General features: G+C 31.4%; 1 protein-coding gene across 5 annotated transcripts in view; it reads left to right on the forward strand.

Moving 5' to 3' along the window:
- Window positions 1-26,197, forward strand: part of LOC143085374 (glycine receptor subunit alpha-2-like) — a 50,119-nt gene that overhangs the window by 18,526 nt on the left and 5,396 nt on the right. For 4 of the 5 annotated variants that reach the window (XM_076261662.1, XM_076261661.1, XM_076261660.1 and 1 more), the window contains exons 2-4: window positions 20,582-20,710; window positions 21,684-21,754; window positions 22,377-22,444. In XM_076261662.1, coding sequence (XP_076117777.1) covers window positions 20,601-20,710; window positions 21,684-21,754; window positions 22,377-22,444 — 249 coding nt within the window. In that variant the 5' untranslated portion in view covers window positions 20,582-20,600. Of the gene's footprint in view, window positions 1-19,753; window positions 19,888-20,581; window positions 20,711-21,683; window positions 21,755-22,376; window positions 22,445-26,197 lie in introns of those variants that run through there. The other variant, XM_076261659.1, reaches the window with a different exon arrangement.

Consider the following 26,197-nt stretch of genomic DNA (forward strand, 5'->3'; position numbering starts at 1 on the left):
TTGTAACCTCTCAGGGGATTTCTTCACATGATCTACAGTGCTACATATAAATATATATAATGGCAGATGTATTTTTGTCTATTTCAAATTTGCATATTTTGGAAATATTATAATCGTATAAAATCATTATCGAAATACTTTACTGTAATATGCAAGTGTTAATAGTTTGACAGTTTCTTTTTAATACGAAAGATAAGTGTATATTTAAAACTTAACAAATCAACAGTCTTCAAAGCGCAGTTGCTCAAACATACTGTGTTCATATTCCTTTGTTTCTAATAAAGATAACGTGAAAGATCCTATCAGTTAAAGAATCCATTTTCACTGCTTTTAGCGTAAACGGAATACTTTTGAACATTTATAAATAATCCCTTGATACTTATAATAACATTGCAGCTAATACAGATACTATCATTACATCATTCTATATAGATCAATTATACAGGCAAACACTTAAATGGTCGTGATGTTCTGGAACTTAGGAACACGATACCTATACTTATGTCGTGCATTGAAGTGTTTGTGGTTTTGTGGTATACTTAAAAAACAAAACAACAACAATAAACAAAACAAATGAAAACTTGAAGGATAAACAATAATATACCTCTTTGGCGGGCGCAGGACATTAGCGAAACATTTTAAACTACTAAGGGACATTTAAGCGCAGACACTAGGCTAAGGGGCTATTTTTAGTAGACAGTCAGGGACACTAAATTTATAAAATCCATTCGAAATCACTCATTCAAGTTACATTTTGTCCACAAATGGTGGAAGTAAGATTCGTCTTTTTAGAGAATTGATTGTATGTATCACGCGATAGGCGTGGTGGATAACGATAGTTATCCTCAGTTTTTTATCGTTAAAAAAAAAAGTAAATAATTATTTACATACTAATTTATTTCAGAATCGAAACAAACATATTGAAATTTTTATTTATACATACCTGTCAATACCTTATAATAATCATATTTAAATCACTATTAAAACTGGTAATTTCAAAATTAGGAAGAGATATCAATACAAAAATAGGAAATCGATAATGGCAAGTGTGAACTATTTCCGGAAACTTTTTCTTTCCAAACAAGCTAGATTATACATATTGATAAATAAGAATTTCATATATACTTATCTATTTACTATTGAAAATGAAATATTTATAATGTAGTTTAGATAAATTGTAATGTATTATTGTTAAACAGAGAGAAACCCTGGATTTCTTGTAGAAAAAAAGACACCCTTCACTAGAATGCTGGACTAGTGTAGAAAATTGTTAACAGCAAGCAATATATTGTTGAATAAAAAAAAAAGATTCGTCTTTTTTTCTAATGATAACCTATTGATGTGGTTCAAATAAACCACTTAGTGTAGACATATATAGCTTTAAATTTACAATAATAATGCTCCAGGGACTAATAATTATTAACATCCGTATTGAAAGGATGACCGGTCATTTCGGGTGATGACCTTAAAGATACTGAATCTGGGATGATGACATAAACATTACTTCTTTACGTATCATACATGTACAATGTACTTCTATTTCCTTCCTGAAAATCACTTCTTTTAGTATAATTATTGTTGCAATTATCCCAAATAATTCCAACATCCCCGAAACAGCAAAATTATATTACATGATCTGCAAAATGAAACATTGAACATACTGCCACTACTGGGAAGAAAGTATCAGTTCATTATGTAAAGCCTTCATCATAGCATTTTTTCAACAAATATAGAATTTATCGCTAAATAAACTCATTATAGAAACCAGGATTTAATTTTGTATTTGCGCAAGACGCGCGTTTCGTCTACAAAAGACTCATCAGTGACGAACGAATAGAATTATAGCTAAATGATTCCATCAAAGACATTAACCTTGCTAATTGAAAGAAGCAAAAGTGTTGGGTTGTTTTTAATTTTAATTCTTACTAATAATAAAATCTAATTCAAAATTTTGATAAATCTACAAAATCGCAATTTGTGACAAAATTATAAATCACTTATTTCAGTTATTCCCCTGACATAGTAGCCTTTTTTTCTTCCGACGACCTTCGGTGTGAAAACTGACAATCCTTGCAGATGGAGACATCTCTCGATTAGGGTTAAAACAAGAAGAATCATATGTTAGATCCAATTCGCTCCGAATCTAGACAAAGTGATACATTATTTAACAGAAACGATCATGAACTCAACATGTTCATAACGTGAACAATATTATCAATTTCATCTGATAAGGAAATGTTTACCTTCGAACCACTGTACTCAATAGCGTGTCTAAATTGTCCCTATTAAACAGTAGCTTAGTTGTTTACATTTGAAATAAATAGTACTAAAGGTACAAGCAGGAATTAGACACTAACAACATAATTAAAAAATGTCAATATTAGTTTTTCATTTCATATATTCTATTGATTTGAAAATAAAGAATTACACATTAAAGAGGGTAGTAAAGGGTTATTGTCGTGCAACGTGTTTTGCCATTTTTATTTCACGTGCTGTCGTGAAAAAGGTTCGTTATTTAATGTGTGTCGTGAAATCGGTAAAAAAAATATCAACGTGCACGAAATTGTTAATTGTTCGTTCATCGTGATATGGCAATTTTATTTCGCGTTTTTCCGTGTAAATATCCTCCCTTTACACCCCTCATTAAATACATTTAAGTTTTTGGTATTATCTTGAACTTCAAAGGCGAAGCCAACGTTTACGTAAATGATTTCAATTTTCTTGAAGTTCCATAGAATTTCTTGAAGTTCCGATTTTTTCCGTAAAATCGTGTTTTCTTCTAAAATTAGCAGAATTTACTTAATACGCCTCGTCACGTGATGTAAATGTCACGAGCAACATACCAAGTACTTATGTCTACATTTAATTGCTGGAACAGGAACAGAACTTTACTGCTCGAAATTCGGAAGCAATTGCCTTTGTTCCATTTTCATTGTTGATGTGCGACTTACTAAACTTATGATGAAACTATTGCACTTCCGTGTCTCTTTTCTCTCCCTTAAATTCATGCCATCACTGAGTGTACACATGTACTGTAGCTCTGGCATGTATGGGAAGATATCTTAATTGTTTTGTCACATTGGTTTTGTGACATTTAAAGCATATTCATATGCTATCTTAATCATACACATTCGTTTCTTAGATCAAGGAATTGCATGTTCTGACATAATTGTTTTGCTTCATTTAACAAACCAATAAGGGAAAACAAATAACTGAAAAACCATTGAATACAGCAGGATGTTTGTATTAAAAGAAATAATCAAAAAGATAGATATATATACTTTTTAGTATAACTTTTATGTTGGAAAATATGGAAAATAGATTTTTTTACTCTCACTGGTCTATAATTCATCCAGTTCAATATATAATACTCATGATTCAATATAAGAGCGTGTTCTTCTCTTTATTCTTTACCGTTTTGACAACTGTTCCCTTTATAATTCTTTATTCTTTTTGATTAACCAACCCATTATTGACATTTCTTCATATTGTTTCCTATGTGTCTCCCTTTTTCATTATTTGTATCATTTATTATGCACATTTTTCCATGTATTCTCTTCTTTATAAACCTAATGCCGACCGTCATTTCAGAATCACTGTAAACTTATGCATTTTAAAATGATTAATCAGATTATTAGTCTTTGTGAACTTTGCCATTTCCCGTGTACTGTAGAATTTAATTTTATGTGACAATTCTTCACTTATAAAGATATTTTTCGCTAGAATTTACTGATTGTTAAAGTCCTGTGATTCTCTATGGTAGAGTTGACCAGTGCGTCGAAAATATCGTCGCTTAGTCATTTTGAAATTCAAATTACAGTAGTACATTGCTTAGGATAAGGATGACAATCATGACACCTTTAAAGCGACACATGCAGGATTGAGCAAGAACGTATTAACTTCAATTTCCCTATTCCACCAAACACTATAAGACTTTATAGACTATTACACTTTCAAAATTTTAAAATAACATAGCTGAATAATGATCCCCAGTCAGTATAAGCTCTAGATATATTTAAAGTCTAAGGTACGAAACATTTGATTTGATGACAGTCTGGGATATTTGAGAGAAAAAAAAAATAACTCTGATTTTTGCCTTAAACAAAATTTGTGGCTGTATTTGGATTGAAAACAATAATCGTGTCCACTGTTTTTGCTATTAGAAACAAAAATTTCCAATAAACAAAATTATTTAGCATAAAATGAACATGATAAATAAAAACGGACATATTTTCTTGTGGCAGGGTTTCGCATGTCTGACCGGAATGTCTGTTTCGCCGAACTGATATATTAAATACTTTTTTCAAGACCAGACTGCAACCTGCCTGATGGGTGTGGCCTTTATGTCTCCATTTGTCGACAGTCATTCATAAAGGAGTAGGTCCAGTAAGACCCCTTTGTGGCCCCAAAATATAGCAGTTTTACAAAATTGTTCAAATGTTAACTTTTAGTTATTTATTGGATAGTAGAATGTTTCTGCTACATAAATATGGGCTGTTTTTGACAATACAATGCACATATATCGGGTACTAGCACAATTAAGTCATGCTAAATTACTGAAATCTTCACAATTCTAGCATTTTTGTTAAATTTTAGACGGTTTCTGTGTAAAACGAAAGTGGCCGCATTCGTGTTCATCCAACATATTGTAATGTAAGTCGTATATGATGATAATACATAACATATATAAAGGTTCAGGATGAACACGGATGCGGCCACTTTCATTTTTGACAAAAATCATCTGAAAAGTGACATTTTTTGGCATATTTGGTAGATTTTTCATATTTGAGCTTGAATCGGAGCGTTTTTAATGACTAAATTATTTAAAATCTTTCACATAAATTAATTGAATCAAATGAAATAGACACTTAAGTGTTTAAAAAGTGGTCAAAATCTTTCGTCAGATGAAACTGAAATTTGAGGCCAAAATCGGTCCTTACCGGACTTACTCCTTTGTTGTCAGTTTAGACTCATTCGTAGCCTTTGGTTGATTTGGAAGCCCTCACTTCCCTTAATTTTGTTGGGTGAAACATATCAACCAAACATTTGGATAAGAAATAGCTTGTTTGTCTTTTTTTTTTAACTGATGCCGGCCGTATTGTAAATTTCATTGAAAAACTCGGCGTATATCTTGTTTACAACAAGAAATCTGTGAGATTATGATAACTTAACTTATAACAAAACGGCGATAATTTTCCATGTCTATTTTTTATTGACAAGTCCCACATCAAATATCAATTCATAGCTTTAGATCCATACAATCATTTTATGATAGACAGTTAAAAGAGAGAATACAGCATCGAAAATGTCCAACCCTTACACTTTACAGCAACTACAAATCATACATGCCCCACGCCAGGAACCATGCATTTAAAAGTGCATATTACACTTATTTTATATTTTTAGCCCCAAAAAATTCCCAAAAATTTTTCGCCTCGCGCTCTGCTATCTTTAAAAACTTCGCCCCCCCTTTCAAAATCCTGGATCCGCCTCTGTATGGGTTCCTTTTATTCTCTTCATGTTCGTCAAATAGTGTTCAACTAACCTCGACGTTATTTCAAGGATCAGTGATCAAAATTTTAAAGTTACGGGATAAGGTCCGTTTATTAGATTCTTTAAGCAGTAGGTCAACTACATGTATGTACATTTCTGTTAGGCAGTTTTCATCTTACTTTGACCATTTTTTCATAGTGCATATGTAAATGGTTTGGTTTGTGTTTTGGTCGGATTTTAAATTTAAATTTAAATGATTACAATAAGCAATAGCCCGAATAGGTCAACTATAATTGGTGTATTGAATAATGCTATGTGTACCTATGTATGACTGATAGGATTGATCAGACTTGGACCTCGTCGTCGTGAATCTTTAAATGTACACTTTATAAGACTACTTGTAGTAAGACCATTAGCTTTAACACTTTCCGCATTGAATCAATGGTCAGTAAGCAGGCGTGACGTTTCAGCAAGTGCACTCTTGTTATATTCCAGCACTAACTATCATTGTATGAAATGTCAAAATTTAAAGCTTAACATAATTTGATATCTTTGAGTTTGAGTTTCATGAATTTCAACTGAACATCTAAAATTTGCGATTGAGAAAAAAGTATATAAATGCTGTTTACGTTCGAGACCTAAAATTATATATACATGTATATATTGAACATGTAGCGACTAGAAGTATATTTTTAATGTGGTTGACATGCTAATTAATATATAAGCAAGATAGTTTCAACATTAAGAAAGCCACACAATTTTAATGTTAAGGATTACTGTCTCATTGACATATAACATACAATGTACATAAAATTATCATCATTCACAGCAGATCTCTTGAAAAAATACTGGTCTTATAATTAGTTATGAATATGTAGAAGGAGAAATTTGTCAAAGAGACAACAACCCGTCAAAGAGCAGACTACAACCCAAGGTTACCGATTGGTCTTCAAGGCAGCAAGAAAATTCGGCACATGGGGGTGGCCATGGGCTTTAGTTATCCTCTAGAATAATAGTGTATACGATATAGACTGTGAAACATGTAAATGAACCAACATTTCAAAGAAACACAATACTAACAAAATCTACAGGTTCCTGACTTCTGACAGGCGTTGGGGCTTAACATGTTTTGTGGGATCTCAAAAACTCCTACCCGAATATATCTAGTCATTTTTGATGTGGTAGTATTACCTGGAACTGAAAATGAACGATTTAAGAAAAAAAAAAAATGAAAATAGTATAAATCAATTGAAATTCTCTAAATGTATTGCTAGAAATTAAAAGTCATTGTTCAAATAACTGCAATCTAAAATAAATTATGTTACCAATTTAAGGTAGTGTAATTTGTTCGCCTTTAATTTGCTATTGGTTCTTTTAATATTTCTTATTGGCCTATTTTGTTAAAGAACATCCGTATACATAGTGCGTGACTAACCAAAAACTGTTATCTGATTGGCTACATTTGGTCATTGAATTTTTACTTCAATTCTATTTTTTTTTCATCATTCGATTGAGAAAAAAACAAATCCGGGTTACAAATTAAAACTGAGGGAAACATATCAAATATAATAGGAGTACAACGACACAACAGAAACACTAAAATGCAACACACATTTGAAACTTCATCTACGATAAAATGTCGTATTTCAGATAAGAAATTTGGAATTTAATCAACTTTTTTTGCTTCATACATAACCAATGCACTGCTATTATTCACTTGACTGAGCGGAATTTAACCGTTTCGTTCATAATAAATCAGTCCATCTATAATAGATAGGTGTTTTAGGATAAACTCAATAATGAAGTGTCCAGTCATTCTTTTGTAATTTCCTTTGACGACACTGATATGAAATCAGTAAAAACTATAACGGCAATCATCACACACATCTTCAAATAGACTGCCCTTATGCAAATTAAAACATAAGCTCCTCCCGATCTGTTGAAATAACATTTTTAATACTTGCTATGATAATGTTACCTATGTGATTATTAGACATGCAGTCCACCGGTAAAGATGTCATTCTAAAAGACTTTAAAACTAGTAAACAGTGAATTGAGATTGTTGGTTCAAAATAAAGTAATAAAACCCAAAATAAATTATAATATAATTTCTGTGCATACAAATTCTTGATTCAATATCGTTGAAAGTCATATCATTTTATTCGGTTTTATTCATGTCTGTTACTGTGATATCTCTCATCGCCTTGGAATGTTATGGTATCTTGGGATTCGTAAGTGATCATGTCTTGTTGATGCAAGACAAATGCTTGGAAATTACAGTAAATTGGAAATTCCTCAAAAACAGACACTCACTGCATTTACGGTTAGAAATCTTGTCACTTATATTTGATTGTTAGTGCTTAGTACTATTCTCTGGCAGTATTACTAAAGTATTGTGTACTCTTCTACAATCCTTCATCTATGATATCATCATTGTGTTTTACATGTCCCAATCATGTATAGTGCATTCATCATGATAAGTACGTCTTTTACTGACGACTACAAGAAAGCAAATAATCACAAATGTGACAACTCACGTGGAGCAAATCGAATTACAACAGCAAGCGGAGATAAACTCTTGCATAGCTGACTATGAGGTATGGACTTTGCTCATTGTTGAAACTGTACGGTGACCTATAGTTGTTAATTTCTGTGTCATTTTGGTCTCTTGTGAAGAGTTGTCTCATTGGCAAGCATACAACATCTTCCTTTGTATATCTTAACTGTAAAATTTAAACCAAGTTTGTAAAATTAATTATCAGTAAAATTGGGTTTTCATGTCATATTAAATATGCTGCACCAGATTTTTGAAGATATTTTAGAATTAAAATAGATGTTCATGTATCTGTATAGAAAGCTTAAACAATGAATACTGAAGAAATGTTTGATTATGCATTAATTTTACTACATCACTGTTAGTTAAATTAGTATCAGTATAAAACAGTAGTTTGATCACCAATGTTATTCTAATACTTCGAAAAATAACTGGAAGTGATGCGTTATTAATGGTTTTCATTGTAATTTAGAAGTGATCACAAATGTATTACACTAAATTATTTGGAAGAGTGGTTTCCATTCATAATCAGGTTTTACGCTGTTGATCTCAATCTTATTATAAAAAAAAATAACTTATTGATCAAGTGTGCCAAGTATTTTTTTACAAGTATTTAATGAATGACGACACTATCAAAATGAAAGTATCAATTGCGTTGCATCTGTCTTATAATTTTTTAATAGGTCTTTAGGCGAATGTTTCTTTTTTTCTTTTTTTATTATTTTTTTTCTTTTTTTGTTTGTTAGATTTCAACATGTCCGAACATTGACAACAGCAAGTGTCATATTTTTTACTTTTTTGTTACAGCTGTTAGATTGTACCTCGACAAACAAACTATAAATCACATAGATAGCATTTGAACCATCGAAAATCAATATGTGTAATTAGTTAAGAGCATGATGAATCAAACGTTATACAGATATGCTAAATGAGTTTCGAGCTGCGTTGTAGCAATGTTTCGTCCAAACCATTGCATATGATAAACTTTGAATTAAGACAAGGCATGCAGAAAGGGGCTCTTCTGATTCGTTATAATAAACATTATCAATCAAAAGATTAAAAACTAGAGGCTCTAAAGAGTCTCTATCGCTCACCTTGGTCTATGTGAATATTAAAGGAAGCAGATGGATTCATGACAAAATTGTGTTTTGGTGATGGTGATGTGTTTGTACATCTTACTTTACTGAACATTCTTGCTGCTTAAAATTATCTCTATCTATAATGAACTTGGCCCATTAGTTACAGTGGAAAATGTTAGTAAAAATTTACAAATTTTTTGAAAATTGTTAAAAATTGACTATAAAGACCAATACCTCCTAAGGGGGTCAATTGACCATTTCGGTCATGTTGACTTATTTTGTAAATCTTACTTTGCTGAACATTATTGTTATTTACAGTTTATCTCTATCAATAATAATATTCAAGATAATGACCAAACACAGCAAAATTTCCTTAAAACTAACAATTCAGGGTTAGCAACCCAACAACGGGTTGTCAGATTCATCTGAAAATTTCACAGCAGATAAATGTTGACCTGATAAACAATGTTACCCCATGTCAGAATTGCTCTAAATGCTTTGGGTTTTGAGTTATAAGCCAAACACTGCATTTTACCCCATGTTCTATTTTTAGCCATGGCGGCCATCTTGATTGGATGGCCGGGTCACCGGACACATTTTTCAAACTACTAACCCAAAAGATGATTTTGGCCAAGTTTGGATTAATCTGGCCAAGTAGTTTCAGAGGAGAAGATTTTTGTAAAAGATTACTAAGATTTACGAAAAATGGTTAAAAATTGACTATAAAGGGCAATAACTCCTAAAGGGGTCAAATGACCATTTCAATCATGTTGACTTATTTGTAAATCTTACTTTGGTGAACATTATTGCTTTTTACTGTTTATCTCTATCTATAATAATATTTAAGATAATAACCAAAAACAGCAAAATTTCCTTAACATTACTAATTCAGGGCCAGCAACCCAACAACGGGTTATCCGATTCATCTGAAATTTTCAGGGCAGATAGATCTTCACCTGTTTAACAATTCTAACCCTGTCAGATTTGCTCTAAATGCTTTGGGTTTTGAGTTATAAGCCAAAAACTGCATTTTACCCCATGTTCTATTTTTAGCCATGGCGGCCATCTTGGTTTAATGGCCGGGTCACCGGACATATTTTTGAAACTACTAACCCAAAAGATGATTGTGGCCAAGTTTGGATTAATTTGGCCCAGTAGTTTCAGAGGAGAAGATTTTTGTAAAATATTACTAAGATTTACGAAAAATGGTTAAAAATTGACTATAAATGGTAATAACTCCTAAAGGAGTCAACTGACCATTTCAATCATGTTGACTTATTTGTAAATCTTACTTTGGTAAACATTATTGCTGTGTACTGTTCATCTCTATCTATAATAATATTCAAGATAATAACCAAAAACAGCAAAATTTCCTTAAAATTACTAATTCAGGGCCAGCAACCCAACAACGGGTTATCCGATTCATCTGAAATTTTCAGGGCAGATAGATCTTCACCTGTTTAACAATTCTAACCCTGTCAGATTTGCTCTAAATGCTTTGGTTTTTGAGTTATAAGCCAACAACTGCATTTTACCCCTATATTCTATTTTTAGCCATGGCGGCCATCTTGGATGGTTGGCCGGGTCACCGGACACATTTTATAAACTAGATACCCCAATGATGATTGTGGCCAAGTTTGGTTTAATTTGGCCCAGCAGTTTCAGAGGAGAAGATTTATGTAAAAGTTAACGACGACGACGGACGACGGACGACGGACGACGACGGACGCCGGACGACGACGGACGCCGGACGACGACGGACGCCGGACGCCGGACGCCAAGTGATGAGAAAAGCTCACTTGGCCTTTTAGGACAGGTGAGCTAAAAAACGATGTAAATGTACTGTATTCCTGGAGGTGCAAAAGAAAGTATTAAATATTTGAAAATTTATACACAAACGTAGAATATAAACTGATAAATCAATTTTCTTTACGTACAATGTAGCATATGTTACCATAATCCCATCTTCTGCACTAGAGGCTTTTCTTTCGAGCTTGATATTTATGTTGTACGTAAATAGGTTAACATAGTCTATTACTGTTAATTATAAAACGCCTAACGTAAATGTAATATAATAGGGAAATGATATTCTTAGCAATAACTTTATAGCCTATTTCAGATTGCCTCATGTCAAGTTAATCGTTTTATAGGATCATGACATGCAGCACAAAAGTTAATTATCAATCGATTATTGGTATTCCTGAAAATAACAACAACGTTACAGTCAAGGATAGTACACATCTTTTTGTTTACTGTTACTTTGTTGTTTATTGACTATTGAGGGTCAATATATATACTATATCCCCTAAATGATTTTATACCCATTGATTGTTGAACTGACAGGGTACATGTATGTCGACCTTTCTCTTATACAGTTACTAGTGTACAAATAACATGAAACGATAAACGTATACTGGTATCCTGCTTCTGTTGCGAGCTAAATGTTAAGTTTAAACATGAGTTTATATCTCAGTACAATTGGTGGTCCTCATTGCGGTCCGCGTTCAAGTCATGTCGATTTCATTCAAAAGTAAGAATTGAACGATTATGGATTGGAATGATAACAGAAACTAAACGTTTAATCTCAAAGTTAAATTTAAAAATGAAATAAAATTGTGAATGGAAATAGGAAATTCTTCAAAGCGATACAGTGGGAAGTCAAGCACGCAGATGCGTGCTTCAGCTGGTCCCACTAAAATCCGAAACATATCTATAAATGAACTTAAATCAAAAACAAACATACAAAACTAAAAAAGACCATTAACACATATAAAAAAGTGTATATTAATGAAACAGCATTCAAACAAAGTTTAATGTAAACAAGCGTAACTATGAAAAGATTAAGTCCGTTTCGCTAAATCAGGTAATAAAAATATGGAAAGATCGATATTTAAAATTAGTTGGTCGACATGTACAATATTTACGCTACAGTCAGTGCAAAGTAGTCATAATATTGTAATAGAAAAATGCAGTTTATTTTATTTCATATAGTTTATTAGTTAATGTATGTAAGTTCTACTTCGTAAACTATTTTACATAAAATTATTGTTTAAATGTTCTATACATTTTTCAAGCGTAGGACATTTCAAATATGTCAAATAAGCCAAACTGACCTACGGTTATTTGTCTAGTAAAGTTTTATAAACATCTTAAAAGTTCGGACATAATAATATATATATATATATATATATATAAGAAAAAGTTAAGTAAAGTCCGTATGCTGGTAACATATAAGAAAATTATTAAAAGATAAAAACGGTTTCAATGCATCACTTTTTTACTAGTACTTTCACTGCTTCCGCAGATCTTCAGGTAATGTGACTTGTATATAAATAAAACAATTGATTGACGTTAACAATAGTATGACGTAAACAAATACAAGGGAGACTACTAATGTCATTTTAAGACTTTAAAATGTTACGTTAAAATTAGAATATCATTTATCATTTAATCCCGGGTTGAGAATGTTTATGAATAATTCTTCCTTCTTCCTCCGGAGAAAATCATTTTGACGATTGACCATATACAATGGAAATATTTTAAATCGTCCATTAGAACAACGATGGAAATGGTCGTTTGCCCTGATGAGTGTTAAATCTTCATGGTTGGTTTGCTGTCTATGTAAAGTCATTCTAGTCCGCAGTTCATTTTTTGTCTCTCCAACATAGAATTCCTCACAATTTGAACATATGAGAGAATAGATGACGTTTGAACTTTTACAAGACATATTTTGCCTCACAGTAAAATGCTTTCCATTTTTGAAATAAATTGAACTTTCTTCTATTAAATTTGGACAAGTCATACATCGTTTATCGGTACATTTTTTTACAATTGGCACAGTTTCATTAAAGTCAAATTTTGAAGATGTTAAATATCGTTTCAGACTTTTCGACTGTCTTTTGCTGTTGATAATCTTCTTTTTCTGTAAGACCTTGTCCATTCTTTCACTTTTGTGTAAATTTGTTTCAATTTGTCGCATGAAACTAAAAATGTCATAATATCGCGGATTATAAGTTGTGACAAACGGAATAATTTTGTTTAAATTGTTCGATGATTCCTCGGTAGTTTCGGATCGCCGTGATTCTGTAACAATTGGTCCTTTTGTCAGTGCCTTTTGAATTCCGTAATTTATTACTTGTTCCGGGTAGTGTTGCTTCTTTAAATACGCTTTTAATTCTTCCAGTCTTTTATTGCGTAATATGTCTGTGCTTGTAATAGTGATTATTCTTGACGCTAGATTAAAAGGTATATTTAATTTAACATGTTTTGGATGGTTTGAGTAAAAATTTAAATACATATGTGTATCAGTGTCTTTAGAGAAGATATCTGTGACAATTTCATTGTCTTCCGTTATAATGACCAAAATATCCAAAAACGGCATTTCCCTGACATTTCTGTTAATAGTGAAATGAATATATGGATTTAAAGAATTTAAATCAGAATGAAAATCTGAGACAGATATATCCGAATTCCAAATTATAAAACAGTCGTCAAGAAATCGTTTCCAGTTTTGACGTATGTAAATGGCAAATTCATTTCCGTACTTGTGACTCATTTTTTCGTATAATAATTGTTCCAAATATCCAAGTACCAAAGTGGCATATGAAGGCGCCATTTTAGTACCCATAGCTGTTCCTTTTTTCTGATGATAGTATGTTCCGTTAAAGTAAAAAATATTTCTTTCTAGTATAAGTTTCAAAGATGCAAGGATAAATTCTTTTGTTAATCTGTTTTCAATGACGTTTTCCGTATTTTCTAACCAATATTTTACAACTGTAATTCCTAAGTCATGAGGAATATTTGTGTATAGGCTGACAATATCAAAAGTAATGAGTTCTGAATTCGGGTTTACAGTTTTAGGTAGATGATTTAAAAATTCCAAATCGTCTCGTATAAAACTTGGAACTTCACGACATAAAGGTTTAAGCACAATGTCTATAAAATGGCTTAAATTCTGTGTAACACTGTTGGGTCCACCCACAATTGGTCGAAATTTTAAATCATTTGGTGTTAAAAGTTCGATGTATTCACTGTTTTGTTCTGATATCGCATTTGAAATTTCCTCACTTTTGTGAATTTTTGGTAAACCATAGAAATAGCTTTCTGAAAATTTAGAATTTGAAATGTAATCTACAGTACTACCTGTGACTTTATCTTATTAATGGTGGCCATAAAAAATATGTTCACCATGGTGGCCCTATATGTTCATCATCATACCCCCTGTTGCTTTTTTAATACACAAGGTATTAATCAAAAACTAGTCAAGGATAAAGGGAAATCTTGAATGCATTGAAGTGTTAAAATTATATAACTTACAGGTCAGGTGTCTCAGGTAAAATATACATGTATGTGTTTGTCAAATTTAATAACTGTGATTATGACAAGAAATTCAAAAATAAAATGAAACAATAAAACTAGTTGAACAAACAGCTTAATTAAGAAATAATTGTCTCCTGACTATTAGTTTTGATATTATACCTTTTAAATAATTTTTGATCAATTTAAGTTATTTTTTATATTAAGTCTATTTTTTGGTAGTGAAGAATAAATGAATCTCATTTTCAAATATACTGCAAACATTTACAATGCCTGCCTTTTTCTATTGACTATGTGTTTCTCAAATTAATTTTCTAAAATCAAAATGGTTTATTATTGTAGATAGACTGATCTTAACATATGTTTAAGATTGTCTTTAGGACTTACGCTAAATAAAATTTAGGCAATTCATTATTTCTTTATTGAATAAAATATTTATTATAAGTATTAGAAATATTCAGTACAGCAAAATTTGATAATATTTTTATTGTCATATGATATTTTAAACATGATCCATGTTTTAGAGGTTAAGCATTTCTTTTACTTTTTGTTCTTGGGTTAGAGACATTTTAATGAGAAGGTAAATAATTTTCAAATAGATTTATATCTCAAAGTTGTTTTGTTAATTTTACAATCAAGGAATAGGTGTTCTTCATTGACCTACAAGAGGCACAGCTTACACATTCTATCCTTTCTAGGAATTTTATATTGTCCACTATTTTCTATTTTTAAATTATGATCAAAAATTCTCTACTTTAATTAACACAATCAAGTTAACTTTACAGTTTTTATCATAAGTTATTATTTTTAGATTTTTCTTTAAATTCATTTTTTATTAAGGACTTTAAAAGTCTTAATTCATTCAAGTCCCTGCAATTATTAACTTTATCTAAAAGGCCTAGGTTGATTGAAATATTCTTTGTAAATGTATACCAAGAATATGTATCATGCCAGTCCAGCACTATCAACAATATAATACACTGAAAAAAAATGATTTAATTAATAGACCATTAAAGTGTCACCATCTTTAGAAGTGCACTTTATTTTTTCTGAAGAGTCTGACAAATTTTGAAAGAAATTAACCAAACTGAAGATAACATATTTAATAAGTTTCAAGACAATTTCTTTAAATAATTTCTTTTCATAAGATTCACTTTATTCAGATATAAGAACATTTTTCATTATGATTAGCATTTTTAATGAACATTTATCAAAATTTTATGATAACTAGGTGGACATTTGGAAAATAAGTCTTTTCGGTGATTGTTTGTGCACAACTCTTGTTTTGAGATTTGAAGAAAATTTAGAAAAACAAAATTAGTTTTTTCCTAAACCATATAATGGTACTTGTAGTTTTCCTGAATAATATTAGATGTTATCAAAATCTATTGTAAAAGGATTGATGTTGATCATCTTATTTTGTTAAGAAACCAAATTGTTTAATTACTTTCATTTTTTTTATTTAAAATATCACTTGCATGATTATTAGTTATTATTAATAGTAATAACTCATTTAATAATGTTAACAAACAATTGAATACAATGTACATCATGTACATTTATATAAACCTTTTATTTAAAAAACAATTATTAAAAGTCTGTTTATCATGTTTATTTCAAATGCTAGTCAATAACTTTGGCTTTGACTTTTTGCCATTTCAACTCAAGATTCTTACTAAGAAGAAATTAAAAGAATAAGAAACAAAACAAACAAAAATGAAAAAAAAAACCAATTAAAAAATAAAAAATTTAAATAACATTAAAGACAAAAAATAATAATAAATTAACAGAGTAAAACAATACTTTATTCTACATTTTCAAAAAAAGGTGAAATGTCAATTTTAAAAGAAACCCAAGTTACCTGTACAGGTAAATTTTAATGAAACATACCAGCTGAAAACTTCAACCCTGATTGATTTTAACAGGTAACATAATTAGATAAAAAATCTGCCCATGATTTATGACCCCCAATAAATGGCCAACATCTCAAGATTGAATACCCCAATAAATGTTCACCATTGGATGTTGACCATGCAAGAGGGTGGACATAACTAAGAGAAAGTCACAGGCTGTACTGTATCTCTTCTTTAAACAATTCCGTTTCATGTTTCTTTAGTAATTTCTTAATCATTGTACTTGTTTGTCGGTCCAATTTTTTATCTGTCACCTCATAAGACATTTCATCTTGTAACATATTTAAAATACTATCTCTGTAATACTCACGGTCCATGATTACAACTGCATTACCTTTATCCGCTTCTTTTATTATTATTGATTTATCTGATTTTAAATTTTGTAAAGCTGTTTTCTCCTCTCGGGTTAAATTGTCCTTGACATTTTTATTGCTTGTAAGTGAATTTGTTTTTAATGTTTTAATAGTTTCTTCTAAATCTTTATCTTTTGTTGGTCTTGGAATCCAGTCTGATTTATTTCTTACCAGTGGTTTATTTTCTTCTTCTTCGTTTTCTTCATTATCCTTACAAAAAATATAATTTATCCTCAATCTTCTGCCAAATTCATCAATGTCGGCTCCAAGTTGTGTTTTATCCTCATTAGATATATATATATATATAAGTGTCTAAGAATGTAACTTTAACACACTAATGAGTGTTATAAAATTAGTTGTTATATTTTATATATTATTCACGCAATATTTCGCTAAACAAATTAGCTTCATCGGGCGTGTGCATCTATCTAGGTGAAATCGGATGCATGACAAAAAAATATCTTTGTAGCTTGACGTTTTTGTGTAAAAGTTTAAAATATTGATTGATGGGGTATATACAAGATATTTTTGCCGTTTATTGTACATAATAATTTTTTAAATCTAAACAAATAGTTGTTTTAGTTAAATAGAATGAAATTCATGATTTATTCCTTTGGTTTTGGGTAGAACTGTTTTTCATCCCTCTCATTAAGTCCATCAGGTTCAAGAGTACGTAGCTGATGCATCCAGAACCTTTCTCTCTGTTTTCTCCTTTCGGAGTCCCAATTTTGATTTACCTCAATTATTTGAAAGGTGATATTATCAAAAGTATGTCCTGTTCTTAAGAGGTGTCTCGTAATTGGACAGTTTCTTCCTTTTGTATAGAACGACCGGTGATTGTTAAGTCTGATGTTGAATGTAGTTTCTGTTTCACCAACATACTGCAGCTTGCAAGTTCCACAAGTAAGAATATAAATACTATTTTCCGTTTTGCAATTAGATGTAACATAGATGTTGTATCGCTGCTTTGTTACTGTGCTGCTAAAAGAGTGGTCAGTGTTGGCGGCTTTACAGCACTTACAATTGCTTCTACCGCATTGTTTGTAACACCCAAATTTAGAAGTTTCTTGTTTCTTTACTTTTGATGTCACAAGTATGTCTTTGAGATTTTTGGGTCTGCGATAGGCAATAACAGGAGGTGATGGAAAAATTTCTTTTAAGGAAGAGTCATTTTCGATAAGACGCCAGTGCTTTCGGATAGTAGATGAAATATTTGTCAAATCGGGATGGAAGGTTACAACAAACGGAATTCTATCTGCACGGATCGTCTTATCTTTGTATTCCATGAGGCTAGCTCGATCTTTTTCTTGGGCTTTATCAAAAGCGTCTGTGATGTTTTTGGTTTTATATCCTCTTGATTTCAGCTGTGTTTTTAGTTGTCCCAAACGATAGTTAAGTTTGGATTCCGAGGAGCAAATTCGCTTTAGTCTGATGGCTTGACTGTAAGGTATACTCCTGGAGCAGTGTTTCGGGTGACAACTTTTTGGAGAAAGGAACTGGTGTTTATCAGTTTTCTTTGTGTGGAGATCAGTTGTCATGATCCCGTTTTTTACAAATGTGGTGGTGTCGAGAAAAGCAATTTTCTCGCTTGAAAATTCAGATTTTCAAGCGAGAAAATTGCTTTTCTCGACACCACCACATTTGTAAAAAACGGGATCATGACAACTGATCTCCACACAAAGAAAACTGATAAACACCAGTTCCTTTCTCCAAAAAGTTGTCACCCGAAACACTGCTCCAGGAGTATACCTTACAGTCAAGCCATCAGACTAAAGCGAATTTGCTCCTCGGAATCCAAACTTAACTATCGTTTGGGACAACTAAAAACACAGCTGAAATCAAGAGGATATAAAACCAAAAACATCACAGACGCTTTTGATAAAGCCCAAGAAAAAGATCGAGCTAGCCTCATGGAATACAAAGATAAGACGATCCGTGCAGATAGAATTCCGTTTGTTGTAACCTTCCATCCCGATTTGACAAATATTTCATCTACTATCCGAAAGCACTGGCGTCTTATCGAAAATGACTCTTCCTTAAAAGAAATTTTTCCATCACCTCCTGTTATTGCCTATCGCAGACCCAAAAATCTCAAAGACATACTTGTGACATCAAAAGTAAAGAAACAAGAAACTTCTAAATTTGGGTGTTACAAACAATGCGGTAGAAGCAATTGTAAGTGCTGTAAAGCCGCCAACACTGACCACTCTTTTAGCAGCACAGTAACAAAGCAGCGATACAACATCTATGTTACATCTAATTGCAAAACGGAAAATAGTATTTATATTCTTACTTGTGGAACTTGCAAGCTGCAGTATGTTGGTGAAACAGAAACTACATTCAACATCAGACTTAACAATCACCGGTCGTTCTATACAAAAGGAAGAAACTGTCCAATTACGAGACACCTCTTAAGAACAGGACATACTTTTGATAATATCACCTTTCAAATAATTGAGGTAAATCAAAATTGGGACTCCGAAAGGAGAAAACAGAGAGAAAGGTTCTGGATGCATCAGCTACGTACTCTTGAACCTGATGGACTTAATGAGAGGGATGAAAAACAGTTCTACCCAAAACCAAAGGAATAAATCATGAATTTCATTCTATTTAACTAAAACAACTATTTGTTTAGATTTAAAAAATTATTATGTACAATAAACGGCAAAAATATCTTGTATATACCCCATCAATCAATATTTTAAACTTTTACACAAAAACGTCAAGCTACAAAGATATTTTTTTGTCATGCATCCGATTTCACCTAGATAGATGCACACGCCCGATGAAGCTAATTTGTTTAGCGAAATATTGCGTGAATAATATATAAAATATAACAACTAATTTTATAACACTCATTAGTGTGTTAAAGTTACATTCTTAGACACTTATATAATTTAATTTAGTAACTGCATCAGTTTATTTACAAACTGATCCACACCTAGATAGATTGAATGTTGATTGTTGCTATTTTTAGACACTATATATATATATATATATATATATATATATATATATATATATATATATATATATATATATATATATACAACGGTCAGCCTTCGTCAGCAAATCTTTTGTTTGCTACGGTCAGTTAAGGGTTACTAGGTTATGCAAAACTTAGTATATATACTTATCAAGCCGCTATGATAGTAATAGCGAGTTTCTTGATATTCTAGGTGAGTCTCCTGGTTTTGAAAATTATTCAGATTTAAAATTATTTTTCTTTTAATTTTAATTTGAAAAAAATAAATAAAGTTTATAAGTAACTAATAATTTAATTCAGAGGCTTAATTTAACAGTAATTATTATTGTTATTATTTAATATGTAACCTGAATTGTTTTTACTATCTTATCATTGTTTTTAACTTACTTTGACTTCAAAATGTGTACTTTGAAATTATAATATTGTATTTATTTTAATGTTTTCTTTATTAAACTAATATCGAGTTTCTTGATATTCTAGTTTGGTTTTCTTTCTCGTTGCTGTGACCGGCCTCCTACCGTGAGCCTCCCCCTAGATTGTGCCATAGCGCTTTACAATTGTTGGGACACAAAATACCACAAAACATCAACGCAATAATAACACTATTCTTATTCTCGGGGAGAAAATAAAAAAAAAATGCATGCTTAATTCTCGAGTCAAATATTGGTCTGTTTTTTTTTTTCAATGTGATCTCACGCGATTAATTATAAAAAAAATAACGGAAAAAGTAATATTGTGAAATAGTATCAATTATTGATAATTAAATTAATCTATATTGATTGGCTAACGAACTCTTATATACGAGCACAGGCTATTAAATTTTCTTTTTTTTTCTTTTTGATCAACGGATGTTTCAAAAATTTATTTGTTTAATATTATTTTTTTAGGAAATGACAGTCATAAAAGATGATAGCTTCGGGAAAAATAGTAAAGCTTATTCTTTTAACTTTTATAACATTAGCATCATCAAATAAAGACAACGAAAACACTAGCAAAGCAGAATATAGCAAAGCAAGGTAAGTTATAATTATTTCAACTAACACATGAAATTATCTGGTCAGAAAATGTTACTCTATAAAGAAACGGAGTTATGTGATATCAGTAAAAGAGACAGTGACTGGACATAAATTACCAAAAGACTTCAATAATAGGTCAACATAGACCGAGAAATTTTACAACCAAATAACAAAATAATAACAGTACGATTTCATATAAGACAATACAGAGGGGATTACTGTTTGCCATTTTCATCAGTAACAGTTGCAGGTCTTTTAACTTTGATAACAGTTGCAGGTGTATTTCACACGAAAACAGTTAAAGGAAACTCAGTGGGATTCAGAAAACGCGAACTTTGTCTGTAATTTGAAGATAATATGTAAAAGACATTCACAAGTTTCTGTATTTTCTACGATTTTACATGAATGAAATCGAAATGTATACAATTTAGCCTTAATTACCAATATACTCTTACTGACAAGTGTACTAAAAGGACGTTGCTACATGTATACATACAATATAAAATATTTTTCAAAAATCATGACAAATACAAATATTGAAGCCTTGAACCCTTTACACGTAATGTAATAATTAAGTGTACTTTCACACACAAAAAAGGCAGAAACTTGTACATACATGTACACATAACTAACTAGTATTTTTTACTTATAAAGGTAAGCTGTTTTCAAATTGCGTCAGCTCAGCATTATTTTTTTTTAAATCATGCTTTGAAACAAAATACAGAATATAATTTAGAAACATTATGCTAAATTATGGTGTTTTTTTTTTGTTTTTTTACATATTTGAGCTGATGATAGTCATTTTTGGCTTTACTTTTTGGAACTTTTAGATTATTGCTCTTCATCTTTTATATAAACTTTGGATTTTACATATTTTGGCCACGAGCATCACTGAAGAGACATGTATTGTCGAAATGCGCATCTGGTGCAGAAAAATTGGTACCGTTTATGTTATTAACTTTCTGTTTTGCAGAGAGAACGTTTTAAAAGAACTGTTTAAGGACACTGGATATGATCCTACAATATCTCCAAGTTTTAATGAAGGTAAGAATTATTACTGAACTGGTATTTTTTAAATTGAATAACACCGAGGAGTCAGGTAAAACAAGAATGTGTCCCAAGTACACGGATGCTCCACTCGCACTATCATTTTCTATATTTAGTGGACTGTGTAATTGTGGAAAACCTCCTTTGGCATTAAAATTAGAAGATCATATCATAGGGAACATGTATACTAAGTTTCAAGTGGATTGAACTTCAACTTCATCAAAAACTACATGTACCTTGACCAAAACCTTTAACCTGAAGCGGGACGAACGAACCCACAGACCAGAAAACATAATGCCCCTCTACTATCGTAGGTAGGTCATAAAAATCAGAAACTAACAGTTACTTATGTACGTGTATGCAGTTGATATTCGGTGAACGTTAGTATATATCTGTTTAATTTGTTCTAACAGATGTACTTCTTATGATTTCACAAGCACCGAAAAAGAAATGATTTAAAAAAAAATTTACAGAAATATTTCGTGTAATCAGTAGTTTTATGAATGGACATTACTTTTCAAATTCATCGTTGATCATGTCATAAATACTGTTATTGCCTTTTTAATAATGTACAGAAATGAAATGGATATATCACATCAATTTTTAATATCGTTTTTAGATGGTCCAGTTGTATGCCAGGTCCAGCTGTATATTATGAGCATTAATTCAATAAGTGATTCCTCTATGGTAATATAAATCATGTATATTAAGTATAAATATTCCTGTTACTTTCTAATGTTACATCGGATCTGTGATTACCCACACATCAATTATTGATGCATCGGGATATTTTTATCTAATGAACTTTTACTGAACCATGATTCACAATAGTATTGCCTAGCACGAAAAAATAGTAGTAAAAAATTAAAAACAACACGTTCAATATTTTCAATGCGTTCGAAGCGCTTTTTTGGATTTACTTTCATCAGGAACCCTCAAAACCAAACATTTGAAATCCGAACTTGCAACAAAGCTTCATTTATCAATGACAGATAGTATCGAAATAATTTCTGTTGAACTAGGAATACATGTCAAGTGTCTTGAACTTTACAAGGATATTTCAATCCAGAACTTGCAGAAGCACGCATAGTCTTAGATGTAAGAGGATGTGGTATGAGTGTCAATGAAACAACTAGTGCGGTGACAGAAGTGTAAAAAGTCGTCTAGATCGCGAGTTTAATCTCCCCAAATAACACAGGCTAAAAATGGTCTTAACTTAAAGACAAATATTTCTTCTTTAGTTTTTGCCCTGTCGTCAGAATTTCGTACGGTCACATTTTTCTAAAAAGTCGTTTTAATGACTAGTAGTATATTGGAGAGTTTCAACCCCCTTTTTCAAAATGAAAAATTGTGTACGTTTGCTTACATTTAATTGAAATAGTTTTTCCTGAAGCCAATTTTTATATGTCAAAATATTCTATTTAGTATTTTATTTTCTTCTAATCTATAAAATTTGCGAAGTTTGGACTGTTTAAAATTGAGGTAATTTAATTGCAAATTCAGACACAAACTTTAGTTTCTTCTTCATATTAGTAATAAAAATTATCCCATAATATTTTAAGCATATAGTATTTCATAAAACTAATTAGTGATAAAAATTTCGGAACTAAAATATGAAAAAAAACCATAAGAAATCAATGGAAAAAGAATGGACTAAAAACTTCAATTTCAACACGGAACTCAATCACTTGCCTTCCGTCACATTTTGTGTATTAGTCAACAATTTACTCTCAACTGATATATGAAATTACTATCTTTTTTTGCTATTATATACACATATTTTCAATTAAAGTGCACGTATATGCCACATACTTTGTTTGTATATGTTTATATTCTATGTTTTTTTGTTATAAAACATTAAATATACTTTGTCAGAAAAGTCTTATTGTAAAATCAAAATGATTGACGGATAGTTTCAGGAAATATTCCGTGATATGTCAAGTCCGTTGCAACTTGCTCCAATAAGTCCAAAGAAAAGACAAAAGTCGTTCAATTTTATGCAAAAAAAGCAAACTCGACTGGAATTTTGAGTCAATTTACCCATAAAGGGAAGTCGATTTTTGTATCTGCATCGAATAAAAAATTGGATGAGGTGAACATCAAGATGTTTCATGCACAGGCACTTATTTCTGTCAATATGGGTTTACTATCCATACCCCTACGAAAAATCACCCTTGTGATTTTCCGTACGGGTATGGATAGTAAATCCCATATTGACAGAAACAAGTGCCTGTGATTTCATGCGAAAGCTGTTAATTCGCAGAACTCCGTGCAGGCAGTTTATCATCGTTCATGCTACAAAAGTTACACAAGTTAACATAGTTGTGCCCCCTTTTAGAGCGAGGAAGCTTCTTATCATTTTTTCTGATATTTAATGACGACATACAATTATCGGACTGTTGTCCCTCAGTTTTGTGTATTTGTATGCGTTCTAGAATGCAGTCGTTCAACTGGAGCGCTTGTATATTTTGTTGCAACAAAACATTTTAGAAATATCAAAAACTACTCAAGTTTGAATCAGATGAGCGTATGAAGAATGTTTTATCCGTGTCAGATAAAGTTAAAATTGAAATAGTTTTTCCGTCCATCTTTTAAACTTCAAGCACTCTGTCATTTTGGTTGCATTACAAATCATTTGCTAAAAACGAAAAAAGACACAAAAAAATCCAAACCCGTGGAAGCAGATATCTCAGATCACGATACTGCTTTTACTAATTTTATGTTGGCTATTGACAACGATTTAATGGTCATTCCTCATGACACCGTTACTTGATAAATATAAATCTTTTCTTCCGACTGACTCTAATTTAAAATATTCTACTTGTAACATGCGGTCTAAACTTATTGATTTCTATAGAAATTCAGTTGTCAAACAACTTCAACAAGTTCAAGGCAAATATAACATAATATACAGATGCCATATCAGCTGCTAGGCAACTGAAAACTGACCTCAACATCTCAATGTCAACGGTAATAGACACAAATAACGGACAGATCTTTCATTCCGCTGCAAGTTTACTTAGAAAACACATCGAAACTCTAAAGAAAAATACCCAACTTCGGATAAATTGTCTCTTCCTTCTTCAATTCAGTCAATGCCTTCGTATTTATTACAATTCATTTCATAGTTACTTGATGAAACTGCATATAGCGAAGACTATTCTCAGGAAATAGCACCAGAGAAATTGCGTAAATGCTAAGCAATTGTTAAGTCAATCGTTTGTGTGGCCAATTTTGTTTTACTCTTTTTCATTTATGATTGGTTTTACAAATGTACCAATGAGTTTGGTTCAAAACACCTTGTTGAAACATTGAATGCCAATGGATTTTATGCTTCTTAAAGTAAAGTGCGACCTATCTAATGTGTTGCCAACCATGAAAATGAGCGAATTCAAGATAGTGTGTACATCTCGTATATTTGTTTCCTCAGCATCTTTGCAGACACGCATATGGATGTCATCACACCTTCCTAACCCCCCTTTTAGATCTCTGTTAAATCTTGGATGAATTGATAGGGATGGTTTGAAGCTAGTATTTTTTAAGAACAAATGTCTTCGGACTTCCTACAATACCTTGTCTATACTTGTAAAAAAACCTCAAAATAACGTGTTTGCTTTGAGCAGAACCTTTCATGTGTCTTGTTATGTCTTGTGACGGTTGATGAAAATGAAGATGATGAAGATAATGGTTGATTTGGTATAAAGCTTGTTGCACTGGTACACCCAGGTTAGGGGAGTGTTGGCGCACCCTTAGAAAAAAGTTAAACAACGCCACATTCTGTATGTGTCAGTTTCAAGTCACGAGACGGTAATGCAGTGTTTGTCGTTTTGTTTCTATATACTATATTTGTTTGTTTCTTATTTATTTTGTACATTAATCGGGCCGTTAGATTTTTCGTTTGTTTTACATTATTTATTTCGGGAATTGAAGACTATGCAGTATGAATTTTACTCATTGTTGAAGCCCGTACGGGACCTATAACTGTAAGTTAATGTATGTCTCATTTGCAATCATATCACATCTTTTTTTTTTATATGGAATACTTTTGAAGTTTGTGGTACGTTGCAAGGAAAAAAGGGGGGATACAGGTACAAACCCTATAATGTAATAGATTTTAACAAGAGTCAAATACACAACAACAGATAATACTATGGAAGCAATAATAATTGTGAAAAACCCAAAAGCAACGAGTAGTCTATAAAAAAACCTGAAGGATCCGCAAATTCAATTTTAGGTCATATTTGACTGTAGTGTTCTATTGCTTTGATTTGATACCTCACCCAATATGTTAGTTTAAAAAATAAGTTTTGTACTGCATGACACTTGATGTTTACCTGAAATTGAAATTTGTCAGAAGGTTAAGGTGCTCTAAACAATTTATAGGTTGAAAACTTGATTTTTGAAGTTTTGTTTATAAAACGTCGTTTTATGAATTTTTTT

This window comes from Mytilus galloprovincialis, chromosome 8, assembly GCF_965363235.1.
Source record: "Mytilus galloprovincialis chromosome 8, xbMytGall1.hap1.1, whole genome shotgun sequence".
In the NCBI taxonomy this organism is placed as follows: domain Eukaryota; kingdom Metazoa; phylum Mollusca; class Bivalvia; order Mytilida; family Mytilidae; genus Mytilus; species Mytilus galloprovincialis.